The sequence below is a fragment of the Thalassophryne amazonica genome, chromosome 6 (genome assembly GCF_902500255.1).
Source record: "Thalassophryne amazonica chromosome 6, fThaAma1.1, whole genome shotgun sequence".
NCBI lineage: Eukaryota > Metazoa > Chordata > Actinopteri > Batrachoidiformes > Batrachoididae > Thalassophryne > Thalassophryne amazonica.
This window is the reverse complement of record NC_047108.1, coordinates 119,763,504-119,778,591: the sequence shown is the minus strand read 5'-3', so window position 1 is coordinate 119,778,591 and position 15,088 is coordinate 119,763,504. Positions and strand designations below refer to the sequence as shown.

The window sequence follows — 15,088 nt, the reverse complement described above, 5'->3', positions numbered from 1 at the left end:
TCAATTACTCACCTAAAAAAAAGTATATATATATAGTGTGTGTGTGTGTGTGTGTGTGTGTGTGTGTGTGTGTGTGTGTTTAAACTCTTCTGACCACTTTGTTCCCTCTTTTTCTTCACATTCCCCCTTCATCTGTTAGGGTTATGCATCTGTCACATATGAAGACACAGCAGCTTCAACCCTGTTATGTGGTTTGCACTCCTCTCACTGTCACATATCATGTACCCTGTGGACAGCTTGAACATTAGTCCCAGAAGTACCGGCAGGCGTAGCTGAGAGGGTTTGCATACTGGGCATTTCTGCAAGGTCTTGTTCATTAAGAAATGGCTATGTGGCCACAGTTTATGTCACCATGCTTTTTCAGAGGCAGCAGGTTAGATGGTTTGTTACCGCTGGTCTGCATGTGTAATTGCAATAAATACTCTGCATTTTGCTCTTAGTTTAGGGCATTTTCACAGTGTGTTTCAGGTGTTAAAATGTTCAAGAAGGGATATTGTTTTGAAACCCATTTGATGGAGCATCACAAGTGGAAGTCAAAACATCAGCGAATGAGTGGAGCTTTAATCCTTTGAATATATCTGAAAATGTTTCCGAATCAGTGCTCCAGATGGCTGTACGGGTTTTAAAGTACAAACCATCAGATGTTGCACAAACAACTATTCCATACTACCACTCAGATCATTTTTCTTCATCCTGTTTTCATCACATCATTGGTTGATTATATATGGGTGTGTCTAACAGGGTCTACTGAATGTGTAACGCAGCATGCGGCAAAAAGGAATTATTTTACACAACTCTTAAAAGGAAGCTACTTGTAAGTGGGAGGAGTTGCTTTGCCATCACATTCATAATTTTATTTCTCCCTAACAGCTATTCTCAACCCAAAAGCCTCAAAGGAGCCAGCAAAGATCTTCAGTTTTGATTACTCATACTGGTCACACACTACAGTAAGCTGAGCTTTGACAATATCCTGGAGTTCTAAAAATCTTATGCATGCTGTATCATTATTCTGAACTACAGAGCTGTATATATTAAATGAATTCTGTCTTTCCCACAGGCGGATGACCCCAGCTTTGCGTCACAGAACCTTGTATACAATGACATTGGAAAGGAAATGCTTGCACATGCCTTTGAGGGCTACAACGTCTGCATCTTTGCTTATGGCCAGACAGGAGCTGGCAAATCCTACACTATGATGGGCAAGCAGGAGGAGGGCCAGGAAGGCATAATTCCCATGGTTTGTTCTGTTAAATATTTAAAATATTGCACATAAGACGGAAAAGGTATTTGCATTGTGTGGAGCAGGATACAATATTCACACATCTTACAGTACATGATAAGCAAGAATATATATATATTTTTTAATTAAACTATGATCAACAGCCAAAATTGGGGAAGTGGTGACCTAACAGTTAGACAAGTGGGTTTTTTGGCATTTTGGTCACAGTCTGGAGCCCTGAGAGTCCTAGTTATTTCCATGATCGTATAGAAAAATCACAGAGGTGCCTTTGAATAACATCTTTAATTCCCACATTGCTCCCAGTGTGCAGTGCCTTTCATGTCATCATGCTGACTGACATTCTGTAGAATGTGAGGCATCGTTGTAAAGTGCGTTGTCATCTTGAGGTGTTTTTTGTTTCAATTTAAGATTCTTTTTCATTTTTATATTGCATTACTTGCAAAATACCTTTCATGCCATCTGTAAACGCTGTTATTTTTTTTTTATCTTTTTGATAGGGTTTAGATCAGGGGATTAGATCAAATAGTTCCACATTCAATGGTTTCCATTTTGTTTGTTTTTTTCTTGTCAATTTATCTGCACTTCCCCTTGTTTTTCAGCTCATTGTTCAACAGGTATTTATATCATAGTAAAATAAAAAAAAAAATTTTCCTCGGCTTTCAGCTTTGTGAAGATCTATTTGAGAAAATCAATGAGGACAGCAACAAAGAGGAGCTCTCCTACTCTGTGGAGGTGAGTCACAGCCTGCTTTTACATCTGAAATCCTCATCTCATTGCTTCTTTTTTTTTTTCCTCGTAATTTTACCACTGCTTCAACCGGTAATAGACATCAAGTTGCACATTGAATAACACAGCGTGTTATTGCAGTGTTTCCTCAGCAGCCACCCTAATTTTTGCAACTTATACTGTTATCCACACACCTCAGAGCACAGACTGCTAATAACACTCTTTTATAAATGACAGGCAGCTTATCAGCACAGTGAATAATCTACTTGAATGTGATTCATGTTTGTGTACATTCAGTTCTGTGCTTGAAGCTCCATTTTTTCTTTCATGTATCCTGGAAGCTCAGACTTTATCACTGTGACAATCTGGTGTGAGAACATTATGGTTACTAATGATCGTGATCTAGCTTGTAATGTGCCGGGCATATGCGGTGTGACGTGCAAAAACAATAACATAAAGATAGTATGATGTTACGCTATGTATGGAAGTGTTATGGGAACTACATAAATGCAAGCAATTGCCAAAGTACGAGGGGTTGGTTGTCCATCTTTTGCTTTCTGAGAAACCACCATTTCTTGAGAATGTGTGACATTGTTGAGACACCCTACCATTGAACATTCTGTCACTGTGCTGTGTTCCTGCACTTCTGCAAGACCACAGCATAATGACAAAACATCCCAGTTGACCGTGGATATCTTATCAGACCCTTTAAGGTTTTCCATGGTACCTACAAGGCTTCAAACCATGAGAATCCAAGATGCATCACCATGAACGAAAGAACTAGGCTGTACAGTGTTGCACTGAGGAAGATAAATGGAAATGTGCTTACCTTTCGTTACTAGGTCAGTTACATGGAGATCTACTGTGAGCGGGTTAGAGACTTGCTCAATCCAAAAAACAAAGGAAACCTACGAGTGCGAGAACACCCTTTACTGGGCCCTTACGTGGAGGACCTGTCCAAGCTAGCTGTCACCTCCTATACAGATATTGCTGACCTAATGGATGCAGGCAACAAGGCCAGGTGAGCTAATTGTTGGACTGAAAGATCACCAGCAGTGTCTGAACATTTACCCCAGAACCTCTGTAATCTAGGAATGGTCAAATACAAATCCTGCATGATCAGCATAGCAAGAATCCTTCTTTAAATTATGGAGACTGAGAATGTTTCACTTTATTTATGCGCGTGTGTGTGTGTGTGTGTGTCTTGCAAGAGCTCGTGCGGGGAGGAGTGAACACAGCCTTAATCTTCTCATGCTGACTCAGAAGGCTTATTTCTAGAACATGGCGTGTAAAGCCTCTATCTGCCTTTGACTATCCTCCTGAGTATGCTTTGTGTATTTTTATTTAGTGTCCTCACAGCGATATCCACCTCTGCTGCGCAATATAATCCCTGAGACTAAATTCACTCTTAATGGACATAAAACCCAGAAATGATGGCTTTAATAATAGGCAAGACCTTTCCTATATAAAGTTCCTTTAAATAACACAGAATTCCCTTAAACATAAAATAATTAAAGCAGTGTGTTTACAACTGTGTTGTACTGTTGTAATTTTGTATTTTCAAAGCTAACTGAACAAATGTGCGAACTCACAGAACTGTAGCTGCCACCAACATGAATGAGACCAGCAGCAGATCACATGCTGTTTTCACAATCGTCTTTACACAGAGGAAACACGACAGCGAGACAGACCTCTCCACAGAAAAGGTCAGAGGAGACAAGAGGGGCACCTGCCTTCTGATTCTTTTTCCCAAATTGTAAAGCTCTGATTCACTCTTACTTACTTACTTACTTGCTGCCACCTTCCATCTGTCCTTTGCTGTAATGTCATACTTCTGTTTTTGGCCTATTTTTTTCATTTGTTTGTTTGTTTTTGCTTAAAGTTCACAGAAAATTGCATTTACCTATCTGTTTTCTCAAAAACAAAACTCAAGTGGATAGGGCCCTGCTAATATGGACTAAAGTTACTGTCATGGTGTTTTCGACTGTCTGGACAGACGTGGTATTATATCATGGTATTTGTCATTCCAGGGTAATGGGCTTAGTACTTACATTTTCAAGGAACCAAAGAATGAACATTGTTACACATTATAAGGTTTTATTAAATTTGTTGACTTAAATTGGAGAAGAAATCGGGGCATTTGGGGGAGTTTCCATTGTGATGATCATTTAGGCCAGAGGTGGGCAACTTGTTCCAGAAAGGACCAAGAGGGTGCAGGTTTTCATTGCAGCCACTGACTCCACCAGGTGATTTCACTGATTAATATCATTTTGAGCAGATGGAATCAGTTAATCATTGAAATCACCTGGTGGAGTCAATGGCTGCAAAGAAAACCTGCACCCTCTTGGCCCTTTCTGGAACAAGTTGCCCACACCTGATTTAGGCTCTTGGGGTGGGGGGTGGGATGTACTGAACAATTTTTGTCTCAAACCACGTAAAATGTTTAAAATGGTTTGATTTCTTTGCATTTTTAATGTGAAATATTTTTGATAGTTTGACTTTTTTTTTTTTTTTTTTTTTAAAGGTTTTAATTTTCAGTGCTCGGTGCACATATTATGAGAATGTCCTCCCTTTGTCACAATTTGTCTGTAAACTATAGATAGATTAAACTGTGCTTCTAAACTGCATTTGCTTCATCTTCAGGTCAGCAAAATTAGTTTGGTAGACTTGGCAGGGAGTGAACGAGCAGATTCCACTGGCGCCAAAGGTACCAGGCTAAAGGTAAGACACACATACCTGACACTGCCCCACACCTGATCAGATTACTGTGAATGGACCCATTGTCATTGTTATTGTGTTTGTTTATAGGAGGGAGCAAACATAAACAAATCTCTGACCACACTAGGCAAGGTCATATCTGCCTTGGCCGAAGTGGTGAGTGCTGAATATCTGTTTCCACTTTCTCACTTCTCTTTTCCAACCTCTCTTATCCTATAAAACCTCACCCTGTCTTCTAAAGGAAGTGTTTTTTTTTACTGCCTTGGCCGAAGTGGTGAGTGCTGAATATCTGTTTCCACTTTCTCACTTCTCTTTTCCAACCTCTCTTATCCTATAAAACCTCACCCTGTCTTCTAAAGGAAGTGTTTTTTTTTAGCCTAGCATGCTGTAATGTTTGCCCTTATTTTCTCTTCTTCTCCTTGTAACGCATGCTTACACAGGATAACTGTACCAGCAAGGTAAAAACTCTGACAGCTTAACCAGTAACCTCAGATTCCTCCCATGAGAGACATTTGACGTCTGTTGCCATGTGCTGCTGTAGCATTTTCTTCTGCAATCAACATTTTTTTGTTTGTTTGTTTTAAACTACCTCAAAAATGCAGTCCTTGCATAGAAGCAAATGTTCATCAAACCATAAATCAACTCATTTAACCTGGTCTTTTTTTATTATTTAGCACCAGCTTTTTTTCTCTCTACCACCCCTGTTTTATCCATATTAATTCCAAAAGTTACCTCTTTATATCAACTAAGCTTTGTTTCACTACAGAGCAAGAAGAAGAAAAAGACAGACTTCATCCCATACAGAGATTCTGTTCTGACGTGGCTCCTGAGAGAGAATCTTGGTATGAACATAACTGTGACTTGATATTTTGTACAAATAGATTTCGATATATGTAAAGGCCCAGTCACACGACACTTAATGAAGGGCAACGAAGCGCTAAAGAAACAAGAAATCTGGACTTGCGTTGGTATTGTTTAACCTTCGCTCAGTTCCATTCCTGCAGCGGTCGCTCCGTCAAGATTTTTAAATTGTCACAAAATTTGAATGAAGGGCAACGAAAACCTCAATTTGTCCGTATTTCGTTTTGCTGTCATTCTTGATGGTTTCTTATCATTTGCTCCAGCAGTGTCTCCAGGTGTGTTTCGTTTAAAGCAGGGGTGCTCAACCTTTTTTGATCCGAGATCTACTTTTAAAGTCGACAGTGTATCGAGATCTACTGAGCCATATAGAACGCCACAGCGTAGCCGCAACATATTGTGCACCAATAGAATAACACAATTTTCTGGTAGGTTTTAACAACAATAATGCATCATTGAAGTAAATGTGCATGGTGGAAAAGAATAAGCACAAGTAGGCCTAGGGCTGGCCTCAAGTTGGAAAAGTTGTTCCCTACCTTAGTGGGACCTCTGGCCCCGAGAGGAGGAAGCTTGTCTCTCATAGTCTGGACAGTAGAAGCTGAGGGCAGCCGTAAGCAGGCTGAGTGCATTAGATTCCTGATTTGGACATTCATGTCAGGTGTTGCTCTGGATTTGAGCTCAGTCATTTTTCACTGTGAGGATCCAGGTTGAAGAGTGATGCCACTTTGGACGATATACACATCTATATTTTCCCCAAATGGAAAACAGACAAAACTGACAACAGGCTCTTTGGACGTAACGTCAGTGAAGCGCCTGTAAAATTCGGACAAGATGCTCTGCACGTGATCATCATAACTTGGACTGTTATGCCGCGTTCACACCGGGCGCGACGCGAGTGACAGCAGCGACAGGTTGCCATGAAATCACTATGGAATGACGCGTTTTTGCACCAAATCACGCAGTGCGACGCGATGGACGCGAATGAAGTGAAGCGATTGGCGCGTTTGTGGCACGATATTGCATCGCGTCATGTCACGTTGCCCTCCTCCCCAAGTTGAAAAATCTGAACTTTTTCGTCTTGTCGCGCCGCGATGACCAATCAGGGACTGAATATGTAGTGACGTGGAGATGTCTGGAGTTTGACTGAAGATGTGAACATGTCCTGTCTCTGGTAGCAGCCTGTGAGCCGGACTTATGTCTCTTTTGTCCTTTATTTCACAATTATGACAGTTTTTGGAGCGAGCAGTAGCCCCACAGCAGGGGGAGCGGAGTTTCTCTCTTTATATTTTACGTGCGCGTGCAAGCGAATCATCCATTGAGATTATTTTAGCTACTTATTAACTACACAGATGTATAATAAAACAAATGGTGACTGGTTTTTAAACATAATTATGACAGAGTTTTTGGGGGAAGAGCGAGCTGCAGCCCCGCAGCAAGCAGCGGAGTTTTTTTTGTTTGTTTACATGTGCGCGTGTGATCGGGACAAGAGGTCCTCAAACTGGGACCTGCAGAGGCGGAAGGACCACTGAAAGTGGCAGTCATCCAGACGCAGCTCTTGCAGCAAATAATGATACTCCCCGAATTGGGAACGTCTCATGACATTTGTCAGCTTTCCACAACTACTCCGTCCGTGTGACCAAGGTCCGTTATGTTAACTTGACTGACAACCAGAGCCGGCGAGCGGTATGGAAGCTCCTCCTATTTGATCGATCAATCAATCAATTTTTTTTATATAGCGCCAAATCACAACAAACAGTTGCCCCAAGGCGCTTTATATTGTAAGGCAAGGCCATACAATAATTATGTAAAACCCCAACGGTCAAAACGACCCCCTGTGAGCAAGCACTTGGCTACAGTGGGAAGGAAAAACTCCCTTTTAACAGGAAGAAACCTCCAGCAGAACCAGGCTCAGGGAGGGGCAGTCTTCTGCTGGGACTGGTTGGGGCTGAGGGAGAGAACCAGGAAAAAGACATGCTGTGGAGGGGAGCAGAGATCGATCACTAATGATTAAATGCAGAGTGGTGCATACAGAGCAAAAAGAGAAAGAAACAGTGCATCATGGGAACCCCCCAGCAGTCTACGTCTATAGCAGCATAACTAAGGGATGGTTCAGGGTCACCTGATCCAGCCCTAACTATAAGCTTTAGCAAAAAGGAAAGTTTTAAGCCTAATCTTAAAAGTAGAGAGGGTGTCTGTCTCCCTGATCTGAATTGGGAGCTGGTTCCACAGGAGAGGAGCCTGAAAGCTGAAGGCTCTGCCTCCCATTCTACTCTTACAAACCCTAGGAACTACAAGTAAGCCTGCAGTCTGAGAGCGAAGCGCTCTATTGGGGTGATATGGTACTACGAGGTCCCTAAGATAAGATGGGACCTGATTATTCAAAGCCTTATAAGTAAGAAGAAGAATTTTAAATTCTATTCTAGAATTAACAGGAAGCCAATGAAGAGAGGCCAATATGGGTGAGATATGCTCTCTCCTTCTAGTCCCCGTCAGTACTGTAGCTGCAGCATTTTGAATTAACTGAAGGCTTTTTAGGGAACTTTTAGGACAACCTGATAATAATGAATTACAATAGTCCAGCCTAGAGGAAATAAATGCATGATTTAGTTTTTCAGCATCACTCTGAGACAAGACCTTTCTGATTTTAGAGATATTGCGTAAATGCAAAAAAGCAGTCCTACATATTTGTTTAATATGCACTTTGAATGACATATCCTGATCAAAAATGACTCCAAGATTTCTCACAGTATTACTAGAGGTCAGGGTAATGCCATCCAGAGTAAGGATCTGGTTAGACACCATGTTTCTAAGATTTGTGGGGCCAAGTACAATAACTTCAGTTTTATCTGAGTTTAAAAGCAGGAATTTTCGCAGCAAAAGCAGAGCGACACACCGGGCGATGGTGGCGTGTCCGTCACCACGTGAAATTTATGGCGTCTGGTCGCGCCCGGTGTGAACGCAGCATTAGGATCCATGTTCTTTGTCCTTGTGCTTAAGTTTTGTGTCCATGTGTGGAAAGTTCTGCAGGTCACACTGTTGCAACCTGCTTGATTGCATGTGTAATTTACTTTTAAACTTGCTTTCAAATCCAAAAGCTGTGCATGTTCAGCATGGTTTGAATGTTTCAGAAATTCTTTAATTTCAGGCAGAAGACCGTTCCAGAAAGGGCTGGACTGAAAGGCACAGGACGTGCAGAAAAGATCACAGAACAGTGCAAGAGACCTGAAAAAAAAAACCCGTTTGTGTGCCGTGGCGGCTGCTGTATCAATTGTATTACGTTACTAAGCCAGATATATAGATTATAACACAAAACTGTCAAAAGGGGTAATAGAGATAAGTGTGAAGATGATTGAATGTCATTGGAGCAGTAAATTGATCACTCCATGTGAACCTCATGCAGAATGCTGCTGCTTTCAGGTGTGTTATATATCAATATTATATATGGCTTAGTAACGTAATACAGTGATACAGCAGCCACCATACCTCTGCTGAGCCACCTAACATCTGTGTGCAGTAGATATGTGTCTCCTCCAGGTGCGAACAGAATAAATGCGTCCTCAGACTCCTGGCCCGAACAGAACACTGCAATCTTGTTCGCCACATTCATCACTCTTCGTATTTATGGTCCATGAACCATTGTGCTACTCGCCGACTTTTCAATTCCTCGGCTTTTCGAGCGAGCAGAGGGGATTTAGCCGGGTTAGCATTAGAAGTTAGCATCGTATTTCTTGTGAATTGTCTGAAATGCTGCTCCAAATTCCCTTTCTTCAGTAAAGTCACATTTACATTGCAGATAAGACAGATGGATTTGCCATGCGAATAAATGAAAAAATAATCCAGGATGGAAATTATAATTTTTCGTTTCTTATCCACCATAGAAGAAAAGCTCTTCTTCTCTGGCGTTTAATAGCAGCCGCCGTCCTTGTTGGTGCGTTCCTGCTACCTGCTGCATCACTCTTTTATAGCAGCACTAAATCCTTTTGAGGCCAGGGACAGATTTTTTATTTTTTTTTTCGTGAGATTGACTGGAACTCAGCCCGCGATCGACCAGTTGGACGCACGAGGCTTAAAGCGTCGAGATCGTTAGCTTCGGTTTCGTTTTGTTCCTCTTTCGTCCCTTTTGCGCTCTTGATTCACAGGCTATTCAATTTTAGAACTGATTTGTCCAACTTTTCTCAATGAATTGTGAACCTCCCCCTCGTTCAGAAATCGTCGTATGCCATGTGACTGGGCCATAAGCCGCTGAGCAAAATCCTCAGTCCTGTTTAAAAAAAAAAAAAAAAAGCAAGGGATAATGAAATCATAAGCATCCTGCAGTGTGCACCATGGGAGCATTTAAGCTTGTGTACTTCTGCCAATTTAAAAAAAAAAAAACCTGTCAGCAGAGTGTATTTCACAATATTTTTAAAAAATATTCTTAAATTGTTTATTGCATGCTTTTATCAGCACTATGCAATATGTTGCCATGTTCACAGCATTTTTATAACTGATTTGCAAGCATCTAAGTAAAAATAATTCATCCATATTTTCCACATAATTGACCTCATTCTTGATTTTTCATCAGGTGGAAATTCTAGAACAGCTATGGTAGCTGCGCTTAGTCCGGCAGACATAAACTATGATGAAACTCTCAGCACACTTCGGTAGGTTTTCCATACAGGATGCAATTTAGAACTTCAGTTATTGACATTGCACTCGAAAAATGCTCTGTTGTAGTATTTAACTCTGTTCTTATTGTTAGTTACGCTGACCGAGCCAAGAATATCAAATGCAATGCTGTCATCAATGAAGATCCCAACAATAAACTGGTGCGCGAGTTGAAGGATGAAGTTGCTCGTCTGAAGGAACTGCTCCGTGCTCAGGGACTGGGCGACATCCTGGACAGTGAGTTTTCTGCTATAGCAGCAGGCCGCACCTGCAGTCACATTTACCTTGTCTCTCTGGGCCTACCACGAGCTGCCTACATCTTTCTTCTTCTCTACCTCTTTGCTCTCAGCCATCTAACTTTGTTTTATAAGCAGTGCCTGTACTCCTGCTGAGGACCAAACTAATAAGAATTAAATGGCTTTTAAAATATACAGAGGACATAGAACCTATTGTCATTTAAGTCTGGTCCTGTTTGAATCTAAATAATGAAAATTAATGATTGTGACTGATGATTCAAACTGTGGTTTAAAGTGATCATAATTACATTCTTTTTTTTTTTTTTTTTTTTTTTTTTTTTTTTTGTACAAAAGTCATAGCCCATTGCCGTATTAATTAAAGACACACCATATTGTTCCGAATATAAGATGCCCCGATTCTAAGAACCTCCTTTTCCAGACATATTTTTGGAAGACAAGACTTCCTGAAGTCGACTGCCATCTCCTTTGTTTTGGTCACATTCAGGGACAAGCTGTTGGCTCTGCACCAGTCATTCATTTGTTCCAGTTCCTCTCTGTATGTTGACTCGTTGTTGCTAATGAGTGCCACCACAGTGGTATCATCAGTGTATTTTGAGCTGTGTGTTGCAGCATAGTCATGAATAGCATTGGGCTGATCACACAGCCCTGAGGGGCTCCACTCCTCTGCATGATGGTGCTGGACATGTGATTGTTGATACAGACTGACTGCGGCCTCCCAGTTGGAAAGTCTAGGATCCAGTTGCAGAGGGAGGTGTTCAGGTTAGCAGGTTTCGCTTTCCTATCAGTTGCTGAGGTGTTATTGTTTCCAACGCTGAGCTGAAGTCTATAAACTACATACAGACCCTGAATATAAGACAACCACTTTTTTTTTTTTTTTTTTTTTTTGCAAATATATTTTCAAGGGGTGGGGGAGTTCTTATATTCGGAGCAATGTAGTAGTACACATATTAGTAATATCTGACTTAACCTGTCTGCATACATCATGCCTGATGATGTAATCTAATCATTTGATAACATTTTGTTTCATTATCATCTGCATCCATCTGTATGGAAAAAATTATAACCTTTTCCTCCCATCTCTTCTTGTGCTGACTTCTGACCCTTCTCATATTTTCCTGCTTCCTCTCAGTTGAGCCTATGGGAGATGATTTCCCAAGAAGTGGAAGCAAATGTGTGTATACGAGTGATAGTCAAACTCTATTTATGCCCCATTACACACACACACACACACACACACACGCACACACATATATATATAAAATCTGCTACCAGCTTTGCATGTAAATGCTGATGGAACAAGTGGTTTAATGCAAAGAGCCTGAAAATGCAAAGCATTCAAAGGTGTGTTGATCTGGCTGAGGTTAGCATGCTATGCACTTGTTTCTCCTAATTTCCAAAATAATGGGTGTGAGTCATCTTTTGTAGTCTGAAGTCCAGTTGTAATTTGATAAAGATCAGTGATTATTTTAGATTATCTTAGATGTCTCATCCTTTGTTCACCTGTATCATATTCATATGATTTATTTCCTGTACCCATTTTGTCACGCTTCTTTTCCTGCTATTGGTAGTAGTTTGTGTTCATTTTAATTTTGCTGTCTTTTACTAATTAATCACTGCAGGTGACAATGCTCAAGGCTTTAGAATGGCACTTCTCAGTTCTCACACTGAGGCTCAGAGCTACAGACACAAAGGTGCATGATTTTGCCTGAGGTGTATGTGTCCATCGCTGGCCAGTGTTATGGACAGATTTAAATAGTTTGCTAGGCTGCCTTCAGCTGTGTCCTCATAACAATCCCTAACCTGCTCTGTTTTTATGCTGCGTATATATCCCTGTTATCTGCTTCACCTTTGGAGTGTTTTGTGAATCAGAGCAGCTGTTTTCTTGCTGTTTTCCTGCGCTGCAAACTAATCGCTTAACACTCTTTATGTAGTCCCAGTTTCTCTGAACTAGGAAACGTCTTTTGTATTTAATTTCTTCTTTTTTTCTTTATTAATTTAAGTTTTTTTGTATTTAAACTCTTTTCTTATGCCTTTGAGGCACAGTTTGTCAGATATCACTTCAGTTGTCGTTCAAGTACTTAACAATGACAGTGAGCTGCCGGACCTTTAGTGAGGCTCCTCTGACTCCATAATGGTGTGGGAGCGTGCATGCATGTGAATGTGTGGTGAATGAAACTGCTCAACTGCGGGCTGAACCTGGGCAGCATGTATCAACAACTCACCCGTTTTCCCTCTGGGTCCTCTTGCAGCATCCATCTCTCGCTCAAACTCTATTTTGTACACTTGTGGCAGTTTTCACACAGTGATGCTTGCAGTGTTTTAAGAAATTAAGCAAAATTATCCTATTGGAATCTTTAGTGGAGTAAAAATTCTAATACATTTCCTCTGTAAACTGTAGACTACAAGTCTCTTCTGTGTGCAGTCAACTTGTCAGACACACCACCTGGAGTGAAAACTGCTGCTACAGTAGTGTTCAGAATAATACTAGTGCTATGTGACTAAAAATATTAATCCAGGTCTTGAGTATATTTCTTATTGTTACATGGGAAACAAGGTACTAGTAGATTCAGTAGATTCTCACAAAACCAACAAGACCAAGCATTCATGATATGCACACTCTTAAGGCTATAAAATTGGGCTATTAGTAAAAAAAAAAAAAGTAGAAAAGGGGGTGTTCACAATAATAGTAGTGTGGCATTCAGTCAGTGAGTTGGTCAGTTTTGTGGAACAAACAGGTGTGAATCAGGTGTCCCCTATTCAAGGATGAAGCCAGCACCTGTTGAACATGCTTTTCTCTTTGAAAGTTCTGTGACGTTCAAGACATTCAGAAGAACACCGTAGTTTGATTAAAAAGTTGATTGGAAAGGGGAAAACGTATGCGCAGGTGCAAAAAATTATAGGCTGTTCATCTACAATGATCTCCATTGCTTTAAAATGGACAAAAAAAACCAGAGACACGTGGAAGAAAATGGAAAACAACCATCAAAATGGATAGAAGAATAACCAGAATGGCAAAGGCTCACCCATTGATCAGCTCCAGGATGATCAAAGACACTCTGGAGTTACCTGTAAGTGCTGTGACAGTTAGAAGACGCCTGTGTGAAGCTAATTTATTTGCAAGAATCCCCAGCAAAGTCCCTCTGTTAAATAAGACGTGCAGAAGAGGTTACAATTTGCCAAAGAACACATCAACTGGCCTAAAGAGAAATGGAGAAATATTTTGTGGACTGATGAGAGTAAAATAGTTCATTTTGGGTTCAAGGGCCACAGACAGTTTGTGAGATGACCCCAAACTCTGAATTCAAGCCACAGTTCACAGTGAAGACAGTGAAGCATGGTGGTGCAAGCATCATGATATGGGCATGTTTCTCCTACTATGGTTTTGGGCCTATATATCGCATACCAGGTATCATGGATCAGTTTGGATATGTCAAAATACTTGAAGAGGTCATGTTGCCTTATGCTGAAGAGGACATGCCCTTGAAATGGGTGTTTCAACAAGACAATGACCCCAAGCACACTAGTAAATGAGCAAAATCTTGGTTCCAAACCAACAAAATTAATGCCTTGCAGATGTGAAGAAATCATGAAAAACTGTTGTTATACAACTAACTAACTACTAGTTTAGTGATTCACGGGATTGCTAAAAAAGCAGTTTGAACATAATAGTTTTGAGTTTGTAGCATCAACAGCAGATGCTACTATTATTGTGAACACCCCCTTTTCTACTTTTTTTTTTTTTTACTAATAGCCCAATTTCATAGCCATAAGAGTGTGTATATCATGAATGCTTGGTCTTGTTGGATTTGTGTGAATCTACTGGTACCTTGTTTCCCATGTAACAATAAGAAACATATTCAAAACCTGGATTTATCTTTTTAGTCACATAGCACTACTATTATTCTGAACACAACTGTATATGTAGCTGACCATTATGCTACCTGTCTGTCTTAAACGTTTAGCATACAATGTGTGTCTTACATGGGTCTTCCCTCCTTTGTCCTCTCTCCCCCCATCCCCTTCCTCCTTCTCTTCCTCTTTGGTATTTGGTTCCTTCATCTGTCTGTGGTTTGTTCTTGTTTTCCTGTCTTGGGCCCACCCTACTTCTCCCTGTGTTCTATTTCTTTGCTTCCCTCTTCATCTCTTGCTGTTGGCTCAGACCTCAAAGACATTCAGAACAATAAGAATAGATACTTGGTAGCTTCAGAGAACCAACGCCCTGGCCATTTCTCCACAGCCCCTATCGGTTCCCTGACAGCCTCTCCATCCTCTAACACACTGTGCAGCCAGGGGGGCCTACCATCAGTCACCAGCATCCAGGAGCGCATCATGTCCACCCCCGGAGGCGAGGAGGCTATTGAAAGACTCAAGGTAAAGTATGGGTTCACTGTATGTAACTTTTGTAAGCAGCAGTCTTAAACAGTCACTTTGTGTCTACTGAAGGGAGCAGTGGCATCTGACAGCCCACTAAGTAGCAACCTGAGCAGCGCAAGTGTGCTGGGACAACAGCTTGTTTCCAAATTGGTTCACAAATAAGGACCCAACGCTTCATCGTCAGATAATCAACTAGTCTTGCATAAAGAAGCAACATTGGTCACCTGCAACGAACAACAAGGCTATAAAAAAAAAAAACTGGAGAGGC

The 15,088-nt window shown here is 41.0% G+C and overlaps 1 protein-coding gene across 18 annotated transcripts in view; it reads left to right on the top strand.

Moving 5' to 3' along the window:
* kif1b (kinesin family member 1B) overlaps positions 1-15,088 on the top strand; it is a 98,458-nt gene that overhangs the window by 39,111 nt on the left and 44,259 nt on the right. For 5 of the 18 annotated variants that reach the window (XM_034173263.1, XM_034173262.1, XM_034173250.1 and 2 more), the window contains exons 3-15: positions 871-947; positions 1,058-1,237; positions 1,904-1,972; positions 2,809-2,987; positions 3,561-3,672; positions 4,610-4,687; positions 4,775-4,840; positions 5,125-5,142; positions 5,451-5,526; positions 10,107-10,185; positions 10,284-10,426; positions 11,576-11,617; positions 14,606-14,817. In XM_034173263.1, the coding sequence (XP_034029154.1) occupies positions 871-947; positions 1,058-1,237; positions 1,904-1,972; positions 2,809-2,987; positions 3,561-3,672; positions 4,610-4,687; positions 4,775-4,840; positions 5,125-5,142; positions 5,451-5,526; positions 10,107-10,185; positions 10,284-10,426; positions 11,576-11,617; positions 14,606-14,817 (1,331 nt within the window). The remainder of the gene's footprint in view (positions 1-870; positions 948-1,057; positions 1,238-1,903; positions 1,973-2,808; positions 2,988-3,560; positions 3,673-4,609; positions 4,688-4,774; positions 4,841-5,124; positions 5,143-5,450; positions 5,527-10,106; positions 10,186-10,283; positions 10,427-11,575; positions 11,618-14,605; positions 14,818-15,088) is intronic. The other 13 variants (XM_034173265.1, XM_034173261.1, XM_034173267.1 and 10 more) reach the window with 7 other exon arrangements.